The 22809-nt window shown below is 42.7% G+C and overlaps 1 protein-coding gene across 2 annotated transcripts in view; it reads left to right on the top strand.

The window, feature by feature from the left end:
- USP7 (ubiquitin specific peptidase 7) overlaps window positions 1-22809 on the top strand; it is a 70437-nt gene that overhangs the window by 31959 nt on the left and 15669 nt on the right. For both annotated transcript variants that reach the window (XM_033073963.2, XM_033073962.2), the window contains 13 exons: window positions 3988-4186; window positions 5570-5708; window positions 6389-6477; window positions 7187-7295; window positions 14521-14651; window positions 16998-17052; window positions 17575-17655; window positions 17749-17839; window positions 18376-18458; window positions 19413-19522; window positions 20394-20550; window positions 21422-21566; window positions 22133-22263. In XM_033073963.2, the coding sequence (XP_032929854.1) occupies window positions 3988-4186; window positions 5570-5708; window positions 6389-6477; window positions 7187-7295; window positions 14521-14651; window positions 16998-17052; window positions 17575-17655; window positions 17749-17839; window positions 18376-18458; window positions 19413-19522; window positions 20394-20550; window positions 21422-21566; window positions 22133-22263 (1520 nt within the window). The remainder of the gene's footprint in view (window positions 1-3987; window positions 4187-5569; window positions 5709-6388; window positions 6478-7186; window positions 7296-14520; window positions 14652-16997; window positions 17053-17574; window positions 17656-17748; window positions 17840-18375; window positions 18459-19412; window positions 19523-20393; window positions 20551-21421; window positions 21567-22132; window positions 22264-22809) is intronic.

Below are 22809 nucleotides of genomic sequence, written 5' to 3'. Positions count from 1 at the left end.
ATGCCTTGATGGACTTGCAGCATGGTCAGGGGCTTGGGCCCACTCTGCAGTGGGACATCCTTCAGGGTTCAAGTGGGATTGTTAAGCAATACTAGTAATAGTTCCTCATGATCATATTTGAATAAGGAGTGTCTGGCTACATGTTGGTGCTGCTACAGCTGTGCATTGACACAGATAGAAAAGTGTTATTGCAAAATGTTAAGTTGAAAAAACATTCCTGAAGACTTGCATCACATAAATGGATGATGCCTCTTTTCCAAGTCTTGTAAATCAGATTAGTTGCTTGCTGTTGCATTATTTACACACCAGAGCAATTGCTCTCTTGCTGTTTGTGCTCTTGCTAATCTGGTTTGCAGCATGATGTGCATGGGTAATGGACAGCTTGGAGATTGCAAAGACAGGGAAAATGGGAGATATGGGATTCTCTGATAAACATACAGTTTTCTTTTCTGTTACTCATAGCAAGGGGCATCAATCTGAGCTGATACAAAATGCATGAGGAGAATTTAGATACCTCTTCAGTGAAATTAATGAGTTTAGTGGTTCCTGTGAGAGGTGTACAGTAAGATGAAAGGTTAATGTTTCCAGCTGGATGATAGAAATCGGCTTTCTGGTGATTTTCTGAGTTCAAGAAACTTTTGAGATGATTTTGTTCTTCCAGCTTAGCACATAAAGAAATGTCTGATAAGACTGGGGGGAAAAAAAGTGCAGCTCTCATCCCCTTTGCTAGGCAACGGGCTGCAGGCATTGTGAGGCACAGGGAACAGGAGCAGCAGTGGACCACCAGCAGGACTTTCAGATAAGGCTGTGTTCTCTCAAGAACTGTGACCAGTACCTGTTGCTGCTCTGTGTGAAGTCTTAGCAATTTAAAAGAACCAGCTGAAGGACTGTGCTGTGCTTTGTATGGAGAATGACTTAAATGAGCCAGACTTTAAAAACTTGAATAGCAGTCTCTGCAAATAAAGTAAAAAATAATAAAAACAAGGCTCTGATCAAAACTTGTTTGCAAATGCATCAGTATTCAAAGCAATATATAGAATAAATTCTCTTAGAAGTTAAAGTTCAAACAGAAGGTCCCTAGCTGAACATAAACTCACAGCTTTGCCATTACCTCCTGAAGTCTCATTTCTGTGAAGAATTGCAGAGGCAAGAAGGCTTTCAGAAGCATCAGTCTTAGCCATATGCTGGTATTGCATGCTGTATTTGGATCATTATTAAAATATTCATAGAATATTCAGCCAGTTTCTCCATTAATAATTCATGTTTAGAATATTTTAATAATTCCAGTGCACTTTCAAGGTAGCAACATTTACTAAGAGAATAAAGAAATCTGCTTTTCCTAAAAGTATCAACACTTAAATATGTGTTTCAGACTTAAAATGGATCATATTCAGTATTTGGATCTCTGATTTGAAGGATCTCTCTTCTGTGAAGATGCTGAATGTGGTATTCATCACATCAATGAAAAAATCTTTTCCACAGAGCAAAGACAGTCCATTGCCTGGAATATCTCCAAGTATTGTCAGCTGGATCAGTCCTTTTTACCTTTGTAGTTCTGGGATTTATAACAGTCTCACTTGCCAGTTACTACTGAATTATCCTGCTGGCAGTTGCAGACTTTAACTGGCATCTGGAGGACATGTTCATGATGGCAAAAAAAGGCTTTATTTATTGGTGTACTCAAAATAAATGTCACATTTGCTATGTAAACTTATTTTTCTAATAAAATTCTTCCTTTAATCCATTATACTTGCTAAGAAAAAATAGGATTACTGGAAAGAAAGGAAGGTTGTTATTTTTAAAGAAACTTCTATTTTAGGGTTGACCTGTGTTACAAGGCTGCATTTTTATGGAGCAGTTGCTAGTGCTTGTTCAAATATTTTACAGAGAAGAGTTCCCAATTCCCTGGTGAGCTCTCATGCACAGGCTTTCCAGAAAAGAAATCAAGAAATACAGGCAAACTTTGTCTGAAGCATCTGCAGATGCTGCGTGGGCTGCAGTTTTTAGCTGACACTGTAGCAGCACTGCTGCATCCTAGTGCTGAAGTGCTCTGAAAGCTGCATCAAAGGAGTCAGAAAGCAAACTTGGCTCGTTTTTCAGAAGCTCAGACTGAGCCCAGAAGCACTGATTGTGAGGAGGGAGGTGGCCTCAAGTCGGTTTGAGATACATGTGTGATGCAAGACTGACTTTAAATCATTAAATGTGTTACAGGTTTGTTATATCCTGGCTGCAAAACAAGTCAGAGCTCCTCTGTCTGCAGCCTGTCAGGTTCTTGGGTGTAGAAGATCAGCTCTTCACTCTGTCAACGGGCAGTGAGTAGTGTAACTGGGAGAGAACGTTCCTTAAGTAGGTGACAGACTGCTAGTTAGCTACACTTCCAGGCAGGGAAAAAGGAGAAAGTAATCCTTTGAACTCTTGTGTTATTGTGGAGGCTAACAGCACAGGGCAACACGAAGGTCTTTGCAGGAGTAGAGGGGACAGGAAGCAGGTTTTGGCTGTAGTACCTTCAAGAGACAATTGTTTATGGCTATCAGGCCACACAAAAAATCCTCTGTGTTGCAGTTCAGGAGCAGGACAACTGCTTGAAAACTGCTTCACAAGGGAGAAGAATGAAATCTGTCATAGCTCCCTGGCAGTTGTGGATAAAAGTTGGTAATTTTCAGTATGAAGTGTATAATCTTTACCTTGTTGCATGTTGTAATCAAGAGTGTTCCATTTTTTAAGTAAGGTAGCAATCAGGACTCACCTGTGTTTTGGAAAAATGATTCAGCGCTGTCTCTGGTGCTGTGCCAAGCTGAGTAAACGACTGCTGTCCGTGTAGGGAAGGAACATTTACTGTACTGTGTGCCTCGTCACAATTTCACAATCTGATTTCTGATTTCTGGCTCAGTGGTGTTGTCCCTCAGTGCTCTTTGATTTTGGGTGTCACTGCATGTGTGGCACACCTTGAGTTGTGCATCCCCCGTGGGTGCAGTGAGAGCAGCAGGGTGACCATAGGTGCTGGCTGCTGCCCTGTGTGCTGGTGCAGCCTCCTCACAGCCAGGAGGGTTCCATGTGTCAGCCTGGAGAAGGAGGGGAGTGTCTCGTGCATCCCTGGCCTGTAGATAAGTTGGGATGAGTTGCAGGTTTTTCCTCCCTGAGTGCACTATGAGGTGTGTCACAGTAAAGAGAGCCTGGCCTTGTGCCTTGCTGGAGCTGTCACAGTCTCCAGCACCCTGTTATAGCTGTGTGCTACAGGAGCAGAACAGATTGTGGTACGTGAAGAACTGGGTATGTGGGAAGAAGGCAAAATTACTTTAATTGTGTGTGTCAAAATAAACTCTTTGAAAAAATATAGTCTCATTTAATTTTGTGCTAGACCACTGAAAATCTCTGAAGTCTTTGCATAAGACAAAGAAAACAGGACCCTACTCTTAGGCTGATTTTCAGCAAACTGATATGATTTTACAAAAGTCCGACAACCATCCTATGACATTCATCTGTTTTAAAATACACTGTTGCAAGGCAAAACCAACTAAAAGGTGACATGGTATCAACAGGGCATTTGAACAGATTGTGAAATTCCTTTGTGTGTGTGGGTTCATGCAGGGAAGTGACTTAAACTGGGCTGTGGAGATGCTACACAACAAGAAGAGTTAGAGTGGGCTGTGATTCAGTTGTAGAGTGTTTGATGTCTGTCTTATTGCACCTGCTGCTTTAGGAGAAGCTGGAGTGGTAACAAATCCTACTGCTAAAGAAGCATTTAAAGAAGGAGTGTATAAAAGGAATGTGTCTTGGAGTGTGTGTTTGCCTGAATGGAGTTGAGTGTTTTTCAAAATGAAGAGATTGAGATGGCAGTAATTAAGTAGCTCACTGTCCCTCTGGGATGGGGATGTTCTTGTTGCTTCCTGTATTCTGCAACATGAAACACGCTCACGTTACATGATATTGGTCATTTTGGAGAGAAGAACAGGAGGTGTTTCAAACAGTGGGGTGTGTGTGTTACAGATACAAGTTGGCGATCAGAAGCAACATTTCAGTTTACAGTGGAACGCTTCAACAGGTTGAGTGAGTCAGTGCTCAGCCCTCCCTGCTTCGTTCGGAATTTGCCGTGGAAGATCATGGTGATGCCACGACTCTACCCGGACAGACCACACCAAAAAAGTGTAGGATTCTTCCTTCAGTGCAATGCTGAATCTGATTCCACGTAAGACCCTTTGAATTATTGTACAAGCCCTCACTTGATACTGTTAATCTGTTGCAAGAAATGCAAATATCTACAAAAAAACCTTCACCTCACTTTCTGCAAGAAGAGAGGATTCTTGCAAGAGTTTGAGTGCCCTTTACCCCCCACCTTTTTAAATCTCAAAGCATGAGAATAATCCCTTCTTTAGGATGAGCTAAAATCAGCTTGTGTGACTAGAAGTTTGTGGTAGAATTTAGATATGTGCTTGCTGAAGGAGAAGTCCTTGACTGACAGGTTTTTTGGCATGGAAAAAGTCCTGGGTTTATTTCAAATTGAAGTGGAGCTTCTCTAACCATGCCAAGCTATAAATGCTGCCCTGTGAAGCATGTGAATAGGTAACTGCTACCAGTGCAGGCAGAGCAGGGCGTGAGTCCTTTCCTTAAGTGGAGTTTGTCACTCCTTCTGCAAGACCTGAACATGTGTGTGTTCTCAGAGTCCTGCATGCAAACCAACATTCTTGACTACCTTTGACTGCTTTTGTAAATAAAAGAAAAATTTTAAAAGATACCTACAAATTTTTGCACCATTCCTGTAGCTTTTCCAGGAAGAGTGCAGACCTCTCAGGTGTCCTTTCCAATAGGGTAACTCCATTCTGGCACCGAATCTCACAAAGCTTGTTGTTTACTCTGAATAATAAGTTGCACTTCTTTGTTTTTATAATTTAGAGGTGAGTGCTCAGCACAGAATGTAAAGAAAAAGTTGTAAGTGTATTAACAAGACACAGGACATGTGATTCACATCCAAGTAGTTTCAGAAAAAGGGTGGTCTTCAGAAGTACCAACCAAGGTGCAGCTGGTGGAGCTGAGCAAGCAGTGCCACTGCATGAGGCAGTGACAGGACCTTGTCTGAGCTGTGTCCAGACTGATTGCCTTGCACAAGTAGGGTGGTTTTGAACACCAGTGGTCGTGAAGAAGTGCTGCTGAGGAGCTTAGTGTTAGGAGTTTGTCTTGTGGGAGGGAGGGGAGAAGCTCCTCATCCTTTACTTACCAAAAGCTGAGCCCTTCCACTCCACTGACACCAAGATCACTTGGAGTTGGCCCATCCATGTGCATTGAGGCAGATCAGAGCTAACTCATCTGAGAGAGCCCTCAGCTTTTTAAACCAGCCTGTGAGTCACTTTCTTGTCAACACTGTCGCCATAAGAAAATCTCCATTCCAGGTTCATAATGTGGCTTCAGAAAGCCCCAGAGGTTCATACCCTCAATAACAATTAACAACTAATAAGGAAAAAAAAAATCAGTGTGTGAAAGTAATGTACCAAAAATGTCTAACAAAAAAATTTATGTAATGACTATAAAAAGCTTGGTTTTGAAAGAGTTTCAAGTGTTTCTTCTGTATTTATAGGTCATGGTCCTGTCATGCACAAGCAGTTCTCAAGATAATAAACTACAAGGATGATGAAAAATCATTCAGTCGTCGTATTAGTCACTTGTTCTTTCATAAGGAGAATGACTGGGGCTTTTCTAACTTCATGGCCTGGAGTGTAAGTAATTGGACATGTATTAATCTATTGCTGGATAGGAGCAGTTTTCTCTACTTCTGCATACTGAGATGCTGATAGCAAAGGGGTTTTCTCCCTAAGTTGTTATTTTTTTCTATCAGTGCTGTAGATTTCTTCTCAATTTCTTACTCTATTGATTTGATTTTTGTAGAGTGCTCTTCCTGATGTTGTCCTGAATTTAAATATTCCCTCATTATTATTTTCTGCCTGAGTGCTTGTGTTTTGTTATGTGATAGTCAATGACATTCTGAAGCAACAAATTTGCTTGCATTTCTGTATGTTTTTTGTGTATATGTAGATGTATATTTAATGCCCTAATAATACTATTGAGGTTTCTCTTGAATTGTGACAACTTAAGCATTTGCAAAGGTTTTGGAATACTGTCCAGAAGAAGCGGAACATTTGATTACCAACTCTTACATCATTGAAAACTGCAAAATCTTAGAAGGCAGGAGCAAGTTTCCTGCACTGAGACACTAAAGAAGAATTAAAATGTAGTGAGCTGAAAAACAACTGCTTTGGTGTTCTTCAGTTTTTCTTCTTCAGTTTATTACTACTGACAGTTCAGGCTTGGAAATTAGAAAGTGACGTCTAACTGGATGCTTCACTGCAGTCATGTTACATGTTCCACCTCATGTTCCTGTGTCATTTGTGTTTTACAGGAAGTTACTGATCCTGAAAAAGGCTTTATAGAAGAGGACAAAGTTACTTTTGAAGTGTATGTGCAAGCAGATGCTCCACATGGAGTAGCGTAAGTATCTTTGATTAAAAACAAAGCAATGTTAAAGATTCTTAATTCTGGAATTTTTATGTTGCTTGGGATCATTCGGGTATTCAGTGTTATTGCCATTTGTAGCTCCCATCAGACATTCTCACTTTGTCACTCTTAGTTGAAGTCTCACATGGCAATATTTTCATAGTCACATAGAGATTCTGTATAGCTTAAATTTCTGTTTGCATCACTCAGCAAAATGGTGTGGAGCCTCAGCTTCTGTGTGAGTTGGTTTGAGATTTGATATCTCTGCAGTTCAGGCCTGAGCATTTGTGGTGTGGGAGCTGGTGGGGTTTCAGGTGCATCTGAGTGGCTCTGCTGTCTAACTTGCCTTGGGTTACAGTTGTCAAACTGCTTCATCTCAGTTGTTCTCCTTCATGGCACTTGTAAACAATGGATTGTACAGAGGTGCAGACTTGCCCTGAAAAGTACAGCTCTGAGCTCCAGGATACTCTCACAGGACATTATTTTTCTGCCATATAGAACATATTAAAAAAAAAAGTAATAAAATCACTAAGCATCTAATTGCAAAGCCTGTTGTTACTGGCAGGCAGCAGTGAAGTATAGTTTATTTGAATCTTCAGAAGCAGTGGAGAGTAGCTGATACCAACCAGCAGCACTACCTTAGAACAAACACTATTATTGGAATCCAGAACTTCCTTGTTTTTAACCACAAACTATTTTCTAGGTGGGATTCAAAGAAGCACACAGGATATGTTGGCTTAAAGAACCAGGGAGCAACTTGTTACATGAACAGTTTGTTACAGACTTTATTTTTCACAAATCAGCTACGAAAGGTAAGTAATGCATAAAGAACATGAGATTATAATGCTGACTGTTTCAATTAGCATTTAAAAATGCTTCAGAACCTGTGTGATCCTTTTGCCTCCTTTATCCTTTCAGAGGAATTGTGACTTACATGGTCATGTACACCATACTGCAGGCAGAGTACAGGAAGCTCCCTTTTGTAGTTTGTGGAACACAAGCTTTGTTTTCTGTTGAAGCAGGCAGAGCACCTGGAGAAGACCTGAGCTTAGGGGGTGATTCTTTGACTATATTATATGTTACAATTGCTGGGGGTGGGGGGAACAGTTTAATCTTTTAAAAAAAGGCAATTTCCCTTTTCTGAAATAGTCAAAACAGGGAATTATGGCTTCTCAGCCCATAAACAATGCACAAAGATACACATTTGCTCCCTCTTGAAATTCCTGTTATGCAGGAGAATTTTTTGTTATTATGGTTACCATCCTTGCAGTGATGGAAAGCATTGTATTTTCAGTAGTTCAAACAATGGCATTTTATATTTACTTTAGTAGTACAGTAATTTCACGACTATAAGGCGCACCCTTTTGACTAAAATCTCCCCCCAAAACCGGAAGTGCGCCTTATAGTCCGGTGCGCCTTATCTGATCTACAAAGTTGCAACATTTGCCACCCCGGAAGTGAGAGCCCGTCGGCATCGGGGCCGCCCCCGCGCGGGGCGGACGCGCCGGCTTCGGGGCCGCCCCCGCGCGGGCCGTCCCGCCGGTATCGGGGCCGCCCCCGCCGGCATCGGGGCCGCCCCCGCGCGGGGCGGACCCGCCGGTATCGGGGCCGCCCCCGCCGGCATCGGGGCCGCCCCCGCGCGGGGCGGACCCGCCGGTATCGGGGCCGCCCCCGCGCGGGGCGGACCCGCCGGTATCGGGGCCGCCCCCGCGCGGGGCGGACCCGCCGGTATCGGGGCCGCCCCCGCGCGGGGCGGACCCGCCGGTATCGGGGCCGCCCCCGCCGGCATCGGGGCCGCCCCCGCGCGGGGCGGACCCGCCGGCATCGGGGCCGCCCCCGCCGGCATCGGGGCCGCCCCCGCCGGCATCGGGGCCGCCCCCGCGCGGGGCGGACCCGCCGGTATCGGGGCCTCCCCGCCGGCTTCGGGGCCGCCCCCGCGCGGGGCGGACGCGCCGGCTTCGGGGCCGCCCCCGCCGGTATCGGGGCCGCCCCCGCCGGCATCGGGGCCGCCCCCGCGCGGGGCGGACCCGCCGGTATCGGGGCCTCCCCGCCGGCTTCGGGGCCGCCCCCGCCGGTATCGGGGCCGCCCCCGCCGGCATCGGGGCCGCCCCCGCGCGGGCCGTCCCGCCAGCATCGGGGCCGCCCCCGCCGGCATCGGGGCCGCCCCCGCGCGGGGCGGACCCGCCGGTATCGGGGCCGCCCCCGCCGGCATCGGGGCCGCCCCCGCGCGGGGCGGACCCGCCGGTATCGGGGCCGCCCCCGCGCAGGGCCGTCCCGCCGGCATCGGGGCCGCCCCCGCGCGGGGCGGACCCGCCGGTATCGGGGCCTCCCCGCCGGCTTCGGGGCCGCCCCCGCGCGGGGCGGACCCGCCGGCTTCGGGGCCACCCCCGCGCGGGGCCGGCCCGCCGACATTGGGACGGCTCCCTTGCAGGGGGTGTTAAAGCCGCAGGAATCGGATCGGCTGCTGCGCGGGGGGGGCAAAAGCCGCAGGGATCGGATCGGCTGCTGCGCGGGGGGGGGCGAAAGCCGCAGGGATCGGATCGGCTGCTGCGCGGGCGGGGCGAAAGCCCCCGGAAACACGGCGGCCGCCGCGCGGGTGGGCGAAAGCCCCCGGAATCACGGCGGCCTCCGCGCGGGGGGGGCGAAAGCCCCCGGAATCACGGCGGTTGCCGCGCGGGTGGGGCGAAAGCCCCCGGAATCACGGCGGCCGCCGCGCGGGCGGGGCGAAAGCCCCCGGAATCACGGCGGCCGCTGCGCGGGGGGGGCGAAAGCCCCCGGAATCACGGCGGTCGCCGCGCGGGGGGGGCGAAAGCCCCCGGAATCACGGCGGTTGCCGCGCGGGTGGGGCGAAAGCCCCCGGAATCACGGCGGCCGCCGCGCGGGCGGGGCGAAAGCCCCCGGAATCACGGCGGCCGCCGCGCGGGGGGGGCGAAAGCCCCCGGAATCACGGCGGTCGCCGCGCGGGGGGGGCGAAAGCCCCCGGAATCACGGCGGTCGCCGCGCGGGCGGGGCGAAAGCCCCCGGAATCACGGCGGTCGCCGCGCGGGTGGGGCGAAAACCCCCAGAAGCACGGCGGCCGCTGCGCGGGGGGGGGCGAAAGCCCCCGGAATCACGGCGGCCGCCGCGCGGGGGGGGCGAAAACCCCCAGAAGCACGGCGGCCGCCATGCGGAGAGGGGGAAAACCGCCAGAATCGGAGCGGCTGCCACGCGGGGAGGGGGCAAGCAGCTGGAATCGGGGCAGCGGCGGCACGGGGCAAGCCTGCCGGCATTGGGTCACCCGGAGCGCCAGGGAACTCCCGGAACAGCGGGGCCCTGGGGATGCTGCACGGAGCGGCGGTGGGCATAGCCCGGCCCTGCCGGGTACAGGCAGGCCCGGGAGCCAATGGCTGCCGGATTGAGGCGGGGCCTCGGCCAGCAAGCGTGCGGGAGGAGCTGGGGGCGGAGCCTCGCTGCAAAAAAAAACCCGGTGCGCCTTATAGACCGGTGCGCCTTATCTGATCTACAAAGTTGCAAAATGTGCCGGCTCCCGGGGGGTGCGCCTTATAGTCCGGTGCGCCTTATGGTCGTGAAATTACTGTATTTTTTGTTTACTTTAGATGTTATTTCTTTGTTGGAAAGAACTTCTTTAAATATCTTTTTAATAAATATCTCATCTAAAGCCAGGATAAAATACACTAGATAATGTATCATTTAAAAACAGTGCAGTACTCTTACTGGGATTAAAAACAGAAGTGATGACTTTATCTTGGAGGTGGCAATTTAGAAGAGGGGATGTACTTGGAGAAAAAAACATGGGACTATTCAGTGTATTGGAGTTTCCTATTGATCCTAATTCATCCTTCTGTGCATTTCTGCACTTACTGTTTCTCTCTTAGTGAAAATGAACTGTTCTAAGCTGAGCTTTCACTTGTGTAGACTACTTGCTGCAGTTCAGTTAATTTTTTTCCCTTTTTAATGTACCTGCTTTTCACTGTCTTTAATTTCCTACCATCTTATTATTTATATCCCTGTGGCCTATAAGTGTCCCAGTTGCCATTTCTTTTTTCTCTGAAGCACTGCAAAAAAAATAACACCTCAAACTCCAACAGAATGTAACTGAAATCTTCCCAATGCCATGAACAACAGATAAATACTTGACTTGTTTTACATTATGTACCTGTTCCTTTTTTGCAGGAGGTATAATTTACTCATTCAGTTTGTCATTCACTGTAATGCCTGTTCTTTTTGGTCAGCACTCAGTGTTTGTGCATTTTACTTTTTTGGACAACTTCACTTTGGTCTTAAGAGAAAAAGGTGTTTTTGTAATAGCTCCATCTAATGCAGTTGAGTAGTTTGTTCAAGACTGTCTTGTAGTCACTAAATCAATATGTACCATGAAGTAGTGAAGAAGAAATTCTTTTTGTAATACAGATTGGTTTCAACTGAACTAATCTTACCAGGTATTCCCCAGCACTTCTTCCCCAGCCCCAAAGTAACAGCAACTTTTAGCATCTCTTAATATCTGGCTAGTGACCACATGAGAAAACTTAATTTACTAGAGCTGGTAACTGCAGCTTCCTTTATGGAAGTGTTTCTGGACATGAGTTGGAATGTTCAATTCCTTGCTCATTCCTTAGGTTTTCAGAGTCCCTCCAAACAGAACAGTCAACTGTGGCAGTTTTATACAGCTTTAGCACTCATTTGCCATTGGTACAGATCAGGAAGAATCAGTTGTTGCCCTGTCTAAAAAAAGTACTTTTTTACAGTTTTGTTGCCACTTTAACTGAGCTTGTTCCTCTTAAACCAAAGTAAAATAAAACAAAACATGCAGTATCCTTGGTTTGCTTTTCACCATTTCCATAATTTTAATGAATCCTCCTTCCCTGAAAGAAATAATGATTTCTGTTGCTGTTCCTTAGAGCTTTGTTCACAGAGAAGCTGCTGTCAGGAGCAGAGCTGGGGAAGCAATGAACAATAGCAAAGGCAGGCACGCACCTATGGAAAGTCAGGCCCTGGGGAAGCGTGGGTGAGGTTTGATGGAGAGCTCCTTTCTCTGCTCTGCTTCCACATAGCACATGGGAGGTTCTGGGCTCTTGGAAATGAGACCTCCCTTTTAAGCAGCAAGAGGTGGCTTCAGTGATAGGGAATAAAGAAAGGAACTTTGACATTAGACATATTATTTGTTGTTTGGGACTGATAAATATGTGCTTAACTACAGTCCAGTAGACATGGAGCAGTGGTGACTGCCCAGAGGGGTTCAGGTTTGAACCTGGCCTCTGTTCCCTGAGTTGTCCCAGAAGTGTCTTTAGTGCCTCCAGCCTGTCAGTGCTTGTGTTTATACATTAAAATAATAAATACTGGTCCATTTCTCCCTGATCTGGCTCTCCTCAAGTTACCCAATATATTTTACAAAACTTTGGAATTTCATGCACAGTATTTATTTCCCTTCTTTAAATAATTCCTGGCTTTAAGCAATGTGTTCAAAGTTACCTGCACTATTCTATTATTGTATAAATATCTAAAATTTTTCTCCTATCTGTCAATATGCCTATACATGTCCCTATCCTTCTTTTGTGTTCATTTCCTGAGGGAACTTCTCAGGTGTTAAATAAGAGACCCTGCTTTTACATGGATCAGAATGCCTCACTCCTTTATCTTGAGGTCAATATTTCAGAACTTGGGAGGGTAAGGCAAAAATTAAAGGTTTGAAGAGGATAATATTTAAAAAGTGGCAGTGTGGAGAAACACTCAACTTAGAGAAATGAACTCCAATATTACCTAAATACACAAACAGAATGAAGAGCCAAGAAAGGCTGTGTGAAAAGTCTGCTTTGTCATAACACATACAGAATTTCCAAAGAAATAAAATTGGTATTTTTATTCAATGACAGCTGGAATGTAGTAATTATAAGTAAATTGTAAATTATTATTTGACTATTACTTGAGAGATATAGGAAGTTAATTGTCCAGATGGTGTATGAGAAAAATGTTTTTAAAGATAGGAACTAAAGGCAAAGGATTTGATTTTGATTAATTATCAAGGTATTCTGAGCTGCAGTTTATGCATTTTTGATGGAAGAATCAATCACGAGGTTGATTTTGAGCCTGCTGTAGGTTTAGTATTTTTTGTGTGTATCAGCATTGACTATAGTTGCATTTTTTCCCGACTTAGTTTTCACACCTTGTTTCCATTTGTTTAAATGTAGCAAGTATATAGATATGTTTTTTAAAAAGCGTTTATAAGATGTTCAAAAAGTTCATAGGGGCTGATGACAGAATTTTGAAAGATCTGAGACTTGGTTGTTCAGCTACTTCTGCTTCTACCTTTAGCTAGAGACACCCACTCTTAGAAAGGTTCATAACCAGGTACAGGAAGAGGTTTGAAGTTGGCTCTTCAAGGTGCTGACTTGTTCTGGTGTTGACTTTAAAGCAAGAAATAACTTTTGCTTGTGAAATCAAAGGTGCAAGTTTAGCTAGTGATATTTGAATTGGAGTTTGTCCAGATCAACCTGCTTAACTGAAATTCTGCACTTGGAAGATAAAGATAAAGCAATTGGAAGTTATTTACTCTATTAGCTTATTTGAATTATTCTGAAATTGTATGTTCTGATCTTAGGAAGGAAATTTTCATAATTAAGGTGGTCCAGCTTTACATTAGGATGTATGGAGGGGTGGAGGGATCTCCATTCCTGGAGATACTCAAAACTTAACTGGATCTGATCCTGATCCTGGACCTCAGTCTGAACTTGGCACTTCTCTGGGCAGAAACAGAGAGCAGAACATACAGAGTTCTCCTCCTGACTGCATCACTATAAACTCTTCAAACTGTGCTTAACACATTTTAAAAGTTGAAGGTTTATTGAGTTTCAACAGTTAACACCTGTTGCCAGTGATAAAATTGAAGATACAATTTTCTTCAATTTATAAAATTCATAAGAGCAGTTTAAGCAAATCTGAAAGTGGAGCTAAAGGAGACCTTTTTTGTTGTCATTAGAGTGAGGTTGGGCTTTTTTTTTAAAATTACCCTAACAAAGACTTCTGTTGACTGATCTTCAGAAAGAAGTTGATGATAAATTTCAGCGAATTTTATTAATGTTTCCTTTTTATATGTGTAAGTACTACTAATGGTGTAGCTTGCAACTGAGGAGAAATCAAATTTAGAAGTTACTTGTGTTCATGATTCTGGTTTTAGTCATCTCTATTAATTGGTAACTTCTGAAAATTAATTTTTTTCTGTTTTTAACAGGTTATTTTCTCATATGCTGCTTTATATTGGAGTCTTTAGTTTCATTTGTTCCCTAATCTTCTTCCAGGGTTTTCTGTTTCTTTTTATATTTACACTTCTCAAATGAATGTCTCCCTTTTGTTTGCTCTTCCTTTCCCCTAGATGCATTGATGTACACTTTTTAAAAAGTAAATCTCATTTCAGTGACTATGGAACTCTCCTAATTCCTGTTTGGTCTATTTGTGTAATTTCTTTGTGTTCCCAATCCTTCCCAGATCAGTATAATCAGTGAATTGAAATGTTAAGCTGTTTATTTGCTGGACAGTGATGACATTAAGTAGGAATGAAGGAATCAGGGACTCTGAGCTTCCTCTGACATCTTTCTCCATGTGGACCAGTTCTGTTTTTGTTCACTTGTTGCCCTTCATGGTTCCATGTGGTTGCTGTTTTACAAAACCAGTTATTTTCAAGTCTGTAGTATTGACTGGTGTGTCTGGTCCTACTGTGATGATTGCACAGACATAGCAGGCATGAGAAGCTATCTGAAGGTGTTAAATACTTTAGTGCATTTACTATTCTAGGCTGGAATAAGGGAACTATTTAGATAAAATAACCATGAATGGAACCTGTTGTTCACATCTTTCTAACCACTGTGCTCTGAGTTGTTCCAGACAATTAACGTTTTTACACTAGAGTACAAGATTTTTTTTCAGATTTTTGTAAGTGTTGATTAAATTGAGTTCTATGAAGGAAGTCACTGAAGAGGAAAGAATGTATTAAACAGGATGAGCAATAAACTTTTCTGATACTAATTGAACTAAATGCTTTTTCAGGCTGTGTACATGATGCCCACAGAAGGAGATGATTCATCCAAAAGTGTTCCTTTAGCATTGCAAAGAGTGTTTTATGAGCTGCAACACAGTGACAAACCAGTTGGAACTAAAAAGTTAACAAAATCATTTGGGTAAGTTTCAGAAACTTGGACTATTTATTAGACTCAGGCTTCATAAAGCTTTTCTTTAAAAAAATCTATTTTAATAAGGTTACTTTTAGAGATGTGCAGAGAAGTGTTAATATAATATGGTGCTAATTGTTAACTTTCTGTAGTCTGCTTGCATATGTTTTTATTTGTAGCCAGTACTAAAGACAGCTGATCCAAAAATCAGATTTTTTGGGAAGGGGAATGGTACAGAAAAGGAACTGTTAAAAGCAGGGTTGTAATTTACCTGAACGTTGCATGATGCATTTGACTTAAGTAAAATTCAGAACAAAGCAATCATTGAAACATTGCAGTTCATATATTGTTAATGTCTTTTAAAAATGGAATCTCTTTTAGGTTTAGTGCAATAGCAGTAATTTTCATGTCCATGTTGTTGAACATTGATGGCTGCTGTAACATTTTTCTACAACACATCGAAAGCACAAGTTAGGACAGAAAGATTAACATCAGTATAACTTTTACAAGTCTTCTCTTTGCGTGTCTTCTAAGTGTCAAGTAGGATTTTATTAAAATCTCTTCTAATTTTTTTTTATTACTTTGTCTCACTGTATTTATAGGCTAGTCTTGTAGCAATATTGACAAGCACTGTTTATTTCAAAACACATTAGGAACACATTTTATTTCAAAACACATTTTTAATCATCTTTTCCATACAGTTGTCCTCATATTCATCCTGCATCTGCTGCTACAACCTGTAGTTGTATAGTCATACTCTGTCCTACAAACACTCTTGTGTCTTTGCAACCTTGACTCTTTCCCTTTAGGGGAATCTCAAAATGAAATCAGTAGCCTCATTGTTGTCTGTTTATCTGTCCATACCCTTCTTCCTACTAGCACACTGTATATTTGGTTTATTAGTGCTCCTGCTGTCCTGCTACAGGACAGGACTTGGTGATAGAGGAAATATTTCATCTTAAGATCCCAACTGTCATATTCAGTAGCTTGAAGAGACCTTTCCCAAGTATGTTGCAGATGCTTAATTTTGTATCCAACAGCAGGGTTTTAAAAATGTGTTTGTACTTGCTTTTGTTCTTGGAAAAGAATTTTAGAATGTGTTTGAAGATTTAGGTTTCCCCCTTCCCTTATTGTTGAATCAGAGAGGGGTTTTAGCCTCAGCAGCCCTAGGTGCTGGTCAGGGTGTTGTGTCTTACTGAAGGTTTGACTTCTTTAAGTAGAAAATGATGCCATGTCTGAAGGAGACCTTCTTTATCCTAATTTTAGTGTGTGACCTTTTTCTTTGGTTTGTCCTATGAGCTGGCAAATGTTTAAAGCCTAGAGAGTCAGGGCATTATATTCTATTCTTAATTATCTGACAGGTCACTTGATTCAGCTTGTTTAAGTGTGGACCCCACACAGTTGTTGGCACACTTTGGAGATTAGTTTGCTGCCGTGTGACAGTGGGGGTGAGTCACTGAGAAGAGAGTGGGAGGGAGAATAAAGTCAGCACTGCTCCTGATCACCCTGCTGCTGGTTCCAGGGCCAGGGTGGAACATCACACTGAATCTGGAGCCTACAGTCAACAGAGGGTGTTTCATACAGCTGGGAGTGGTGTCTGCTGCAAAAATAGTTGTCAGAGACTTAGAAGTTTAAAAGCTTTCTTGAGTTGAAATTGCAGTTCTCATAGATGTATTTAATGCTGGAACTAGAAGCACTTAATGCTTCTGGTTTTATTGAAGACAGGAGTGCTGAACACTCGTGTTGCAGTGTGCCATGCTGGCTATGAGGCATTTAGATCCTGCTGCCTTCACCCCTGCTTTGGCATATGGACAGTTCAGAAAGCTGAATGCCTTTTGGAGTTACTGCATGCCCAGGATTAACTGTTTAGATGAGCACAAAAGAGCCAGTCTTTCCTATAAATCCATTTGCTTCCTTTCCTGTGCTGAAATAATCCCTGAATGCCACTTGACTGCACCTGAAGGGCCCTCGGAAGAGAGGCAGCTGGAAACCTGCTGTGGAAACTGATGGCATTGAATTGCTCCCAGGCCTTTATTGAAGAGGTTTTTTGGCATGAGCAGAGACTGCCTTGTAGACTGGAAGAGCAGCAGCCTGGCTGTGACCTCCTCAGCTGGCTCTGGGTGCCTTTGCAGTCCCTGCCCCTGTCCCACACAGGAGGAGTGAGCACAGAGCAGCTGCCAAAACTTCTCCCAAGTTCATTGCCCCTTCTTCCAAAGCTGTGCATCAACCAGCCCTAAATCTCAGTCTGTACATCTTGCTGTGTATTGCATTCTTGATCTACAAAGAAATAAAAAAATGTCTTTTGAGGTGTATTTTTTCCTAATTAGTATTTTTTTATTTATTTACCTTACAAAGGTGGGAAACTTTAGACAGCTTCATGCAGCACGATGTCCAGGAATTATGTCGAGTGGTATGTTTATACTATTTCTTGCTGATCTGTGATGTATAAATGTCTCTTGATATTCTGTGTGTGTGTATATAGTTTAGGAATTATCAGAGTAATAGTGGCCTTGATTAATTTAAATTAGGTCTCAAAGGCAGAGTTTTTGCCTTGGTTTCTCTTTAAGAATGGCATTGTTTGTGGCCTTTTGTGGGTGAGGAATTGTAAAGAGTAGGGAAGCTTAAAAGTTGCTGGGCTGTGTGCTAGTGGCACTTCTATAGCCATGGAGAGAAATGCAGTTTTGAAGATGAAATGCATTGTTACATCTGTGGGGGTTTCCAGACTCAAAGGAATGGAGTAGCTGGAGTAGCCCACAGTTTAGGGGAAAGTTGAGGATTTAAAGAACTAGAAAGGAAAGACCAGTACAAATAGACTAACATTTCATTTTTATCCAAATGACTTAGCATCTAATCAGTAATTTAGTTGTGTGTGTGATGAGTAAATTTAAAAACTGCAAGTTTATCTTGTGTAATAAAAATATTTTTCTTTCAGCTGCTTGATAATGTGGAAAACAAAATGAAAGGCACATGTGTAGAAGGCACTATCCCTAAACTGTTCAGAGGGAAGATGGTGGTATGTATTTTATACCTTCTCAAAAATAATTTAAATTAGCTCTTGTTACTTTTACAAAATTGAACTTTGTGGTTTTTTTGATTTTGTTTCCAGTCTTATATCCAATGCAAGCACGTAGACTATCGATCTGAACGAATAGAAGATTATTATGACATCCAGCTAAGTATAAAGGGAAAGAAAAATAGTAAGTGATACATTGTGGTATACACCAATCCAGTACTTTAGCATGTTGAACAACTTTAGTGCCTGTTGTTTTCAAATGGGTTTTTTGGTGCACAGTGATTGGAAATATGTGCTTTAGGACACCTTACTGCAACATTTTCAATGCAGAGAATGTTTTTGCCTGCATTGCATTTCCTTTTTTTCCTTATTCCATTTTCTTTCCTTGCTCCTTCCTCCCTAATTCTCTCACTGTTAGCTTTTCATAAAACTCTAAGAACTTTAGAAGTTTTCTGGTGCCATAAAACTGGGCCATGGGGATCACAGTGGTATTGTCACAGTAGTTGTGATTTCAAAATCTGCTGGTATTCTTAGATATGCCTCTGCAATATGCTGTGTTTCTTGACATTCTTAAGTAATGGAAAACTTTATTTAAAGGACAGGAATATTCAAACACAAATTCCCCTGTCCTAATATTTCATTTGATTAATACGTTGCAGGCTAGAGTAAACATGTATGTTTTCCTCCTCCTGTACAACTCCCCAATCTTTTTTCATTCAGTTTTTGAGTCCTTCATTGACTACGTTGCAGTGGAGCAGTTGGATGGTGATAACAAGTATGATGCAGGAGAGCATGGCTTGCAGGTATTATTCCTTTTTTTGTTTGTTTGTTTAACCTGGTTTTAATCTTATTTTTTTATTCTTGATAAAATAACAATGTTGCAAAGCTCATTCTAGATTTTATCAACTGATTTTTGTGATGTTTCTTCTTGGACAAGTTTTTTATATAGCTCCTCTTATTTGGTGTTTGGTTTCTTAAAATGGAGCTCAGATTTTATAGCAATTTAATTGGTAGTGAGTTTTATAGGTCCAAGTTTTCCAGTTGCTAGAATGATTCACTTTTCTACCAATCTCAAGACTAAGAAGGTCTTCCTCTCTGAGCAGTCTGTTCTTCCATTTATCAAGTAAAAAAGCAGCATAGCTCTGAAAGTAACTTTGGAGAGTTCATGCTTGTATTCTCAGCAGGGACACCAAATGACCCCATGGAAATTAAACATTTATGTGTGTGCACGTGTTTCTGAGCTCTTCAGTTGCACTTTGCTGCACCCACTGGAGTAAGCTGAAGTCCTTTATAAATAATGTTTTACTAAAGCTTATTTCTGCAGCCTTGACATACCAAGTTTTGTCAGTAATGTTCTATATTTTCTTTAGCTGTTTTTAGGAAGGTATAGCACAGTAGCCAAATTCTTGTTGGCAGGGTGCAATGAACATGAAATTCTTAATTGATCAAAAATGAGCTTTTGCCTCCATATTCTCCCAGTTTGATTTATGCAGGTAACTTGCTCTTAATGCAGTGAGGTGTCCACATATGCTTGCATGAATGACCTAAATTTAATTTAACTGAGTTCTTGTGTTACTGGAGTAACTCATGGGAGATTGGTGCAGCGTTAGGATACTCAAACTGCACCCAAGTTTTGAACCATTCTGGTGCACATTGTGCCATCAAGTCTATAAAAGTCCATATGAAGAGTGTCTGCAGCAAAAAAGTATTTTGAGTTCCTTAAAATCCTGCAATTCTATTTCCTTTAAAATGTCTAGGAGGCAGAGAAAGGTGTGAAGTTCCTAACATTGCCACCAGTATTACACCTACAACTCATGAGGTTTATGTATGATCCTCAGACTGACCAAAACATCAAGATAAATGATAGGTAAGTGGCTTGATCGGTTTAGTGTGTGGATTGGGTTTTTTGGTAGAATTTAGACCTGTTAATGTATTTTATCAAGAAATAGTTCCCCAAAATCCTGCTTTTGACTAAACTCTGAGAGGCAGGCATGTGCAGTCACACACAGTGGAGGTCCCCTAGAGGTGCACAGGTTGAATGTTGAAGTTCAGAATGACAAACTGAATGCTTGGTAATTCCTAGTGATTGTTCTGACCGTGAACAGGTGACTGCATCTTTTAATGGCTTGTGTGGCATTCTTTGTGCAGTGTGTGGCTAGGCTGCCACCAGAGTAAGCAGGATGAATAAGGAGTTACCTGCTTCCCTCCATCTGTTTCCATGGATGGAGGCAGAGCCATTTGCCCACTCACTGTAAGGAGAGGCTGATAATTTCTCGAGGAAATATATGGTTGGTTGTAAACTAAATGTGTATTGCAATTATCTCATTTTCACCAAGGTGAGATAGTTCAGAGTAATGTTCCAGTCCAGTGGTACCTGTGCTAGGAAAGCTCCATTTGTCTGCTAGAAAATAACAGATTTTAAAGCTTTTGCCTTGACACAGTGAATCCAAACCAGCCCTAATTCAGTTGAAGTGCTTCTGTCCTTGTTACTGAGGGCATACTTTTCCTGAGCTGCTTGGAAAGTTTGTTTTTATTCCATACTTAAACAGGAATTTATTTAAACTTTTCCATTCTGCCACTGTATGCAGCATGTCCTGAATAGAAATGGCATTGTAACAGTAACATGTTCAATTTTTGTACTTTGCTTTAGGAGTGCACATAATGTTCCATAATAGAGCCTAATAATGTGTGCCTATCTTAACTACAAATACAATTGTCTTCATTCTTCTCAAAACTAGGTTTGAATTTCCTGAACAGTTGCCACTAGATGAATTTTTGCAAAAAACAGATCCTAAAGATCCTGCAAATTACATTCTCCATGCAGTTCTAGTACACAGTGGAGATAACCATGGTGGACATTACGTTGTTTACTTAAATCCAAAGGGCGATGGCAAAGTGAGTATTGAAAAGTACCTAAAAGTATTTGTGTGTTGTAAAGGCATACTTGCAGTCTTTATAATGGACAAATCTTCAGAATTTTTGTCCCTAAGAGAAGAGTGCCTACATGCTTGGCTTTTGATAAAAGACTTTTCAAGTGAGGAAATCCCTGCACTTGTGTGTGTATGTGTTGATGTGGTTCTGCAATCAGGTTTTATCCAGCATTTTTTTGAGGCTGACTTTACTGAAGCAAATAAAAGCATTTCCAGCGTTTCTGTGACTCAGAAGTTCAGCATGTTTGTGTATGTCCCACTGTTCCAGGTTTAGGTGACTTGATTGGATCGGACATTTGTAGGTCAGGTGCCTCTTCCCTTGAGTTGACTGGTTTTGTGTGTTCATGATTGTTCACAGTAAAAGTCAGATTTTACTGTGAATTTGTTGCTATTTGTAATTTAGTCTGAATTGGCTTTATTATTTTAATCTAAAATCTGATGTATATTGCTCTTAATGTACAAAAAATTCCTAGATGTCTTGTGCATCACTGCTTTTTTATTTCGTTTTACAACAGATAACGTCAATTTTCTGTTTCCTACAGAAATACTAGGTATTTGAATAACAGTCTTAAGAAAAGCTTATTGGAATAATTATTTTGGTACTCATTATAAAATTATCAGTAAAGGTTTGGTATTTATGGAGTTCCTTATGCTGAGCACAAGTAGCAGGTAGCACAAATTACATTGAACTAGATTTCCTTTTAAAAGTCACGCCGCTTGAAAGTAATTTTAGTTACTTCAAAGAGCTGAAAGCCATGCCAGAAATAGGATTAATTTCTCATTCAGGAGCATGTTTTTACGTGTAAAATCACCTTTGTGTGCCACTTCCTCCGCAGTGGTGTAAATTCGATGACGATGTAGTGTCGAGGTGCACGAAGGAGGAGGCGATCGAGCACAACTACGGCGGCCACGACGACGACCTGTCCGTGCGGCACTGCACCAACGCCTACATGCTGGTCTACATCAGGGAGTCCAAGCTCAGTGCGTGTCCTCTCTGTGCTCCCAGGCCTCACAGGCAGGGAGTCAGGGCAACTTCACCTCCAAAGTGTTGGCAGTGCTCCTGCACAGCAGGACTGTGTTATTTACAGTGGCAGCGTAGGGATCCCACGGGGTCAAACAGCCGTTCTCTCACGTTTGCTCTGGGTCATCTGTCAGCTCACTGAGGCACCTGCAAAGTGCTCCAACCCTGGCTGGTTTATAGGATGGAAAACTTAGTGAACTGACTTCAGTAATGGAATGAAGTCAAATTGATTGTAAACGTGTAGATACCATATATGCTTAAAAAATGGAGTGGTGGCAAATATTTTTTTAATTCTGAACTGAATATTTCATTCAAAAGTCTATGATACATATTTCATGGAAGTAGTGCATTTTGGCTTGTCATAAAAGTGCTTCTTTTGCCAAAGCATGATGATATCAAACCATGTTTTTAAGTGAAAGATGAAGAAAGCTGGTTTTGACTTCAAATCAGAGGGAAGTCAAGCGTGTATGAAGAAGCAGCTGTTTGATGTAAATCTTGAAATAACATCACAAAATCTGCTTTATAGGTGAAGTTTTGCAACCTGTCACCGACCATGATATTCCTCAACAACTTGTAGAAAGGCTACAAGAAGAGAAAAGGATAGAAGCTCAGAAGAGGAAGGAGAGGCAGGAAGCTCACCTCTATATGCAAGTCCAGGTCAGCTTTTGAAACAGATGAAGTTACAACTACTTTACCATGAAAATTTAGAATATTGAACCATCCTGAAGGCAAACCTTGATTTTCTTTTTTTCTTAAGCTTTTGTTCTGAAGTTGTGTTTGAAGAGAAATTATGATTTTAGTGCTTTTAAGTGAATTTACATATGCAAGGAATCATAATAAAACACAAGGTACTGCATATTGTAAACATTTCTGATTTCTTTTAGAATTTCTTGTGCTTGTGAGTAAAAAAATAGTAAGTTCAGGTAAAAGGACCAGGTTATTTCAAATGGCTGCCCTGCCACTGCACTTTTATCTCCTGCAGGAATTATTTTCTAAAATTAGAATGTATCTAGCCATAGGCTGCAGGTCTGGACCATTGCCAAACTGAGCTCATCAAGTAGAAGCAGGAGGAGAGAGTGCTTATATTTGCAATTATCTTTTTGGAAAAGCCAGATGGACTAGATTGTTATGAATTGCCTTAAGGAACCCTGTTTATGGCTCTTTCCAGAGCCCATCTGGCACAGGCAAACAGAACCCATTTCC

This window comes from Catharus ustulatus, chromosome 16 (genome assembly GCF_009819885.2).
Source record: "Catharus ustulatus isolate bCatUst1 chromosome 16, bCatUst1.pri.v2, whole genome shotgun sequence".
In the NCBI taxonomy this organism is placed as follows: domain Eukaryota; kingdom Metazoa; phylum Chordata; class Aves; order Passeriformes; family Turdidae; genus Catharus; species Catharus ustulatus.
Note: the sequence above shows the minus strand (reverse complement) of the source record. Positions and strands in the feature narration are given on the sequence as shown.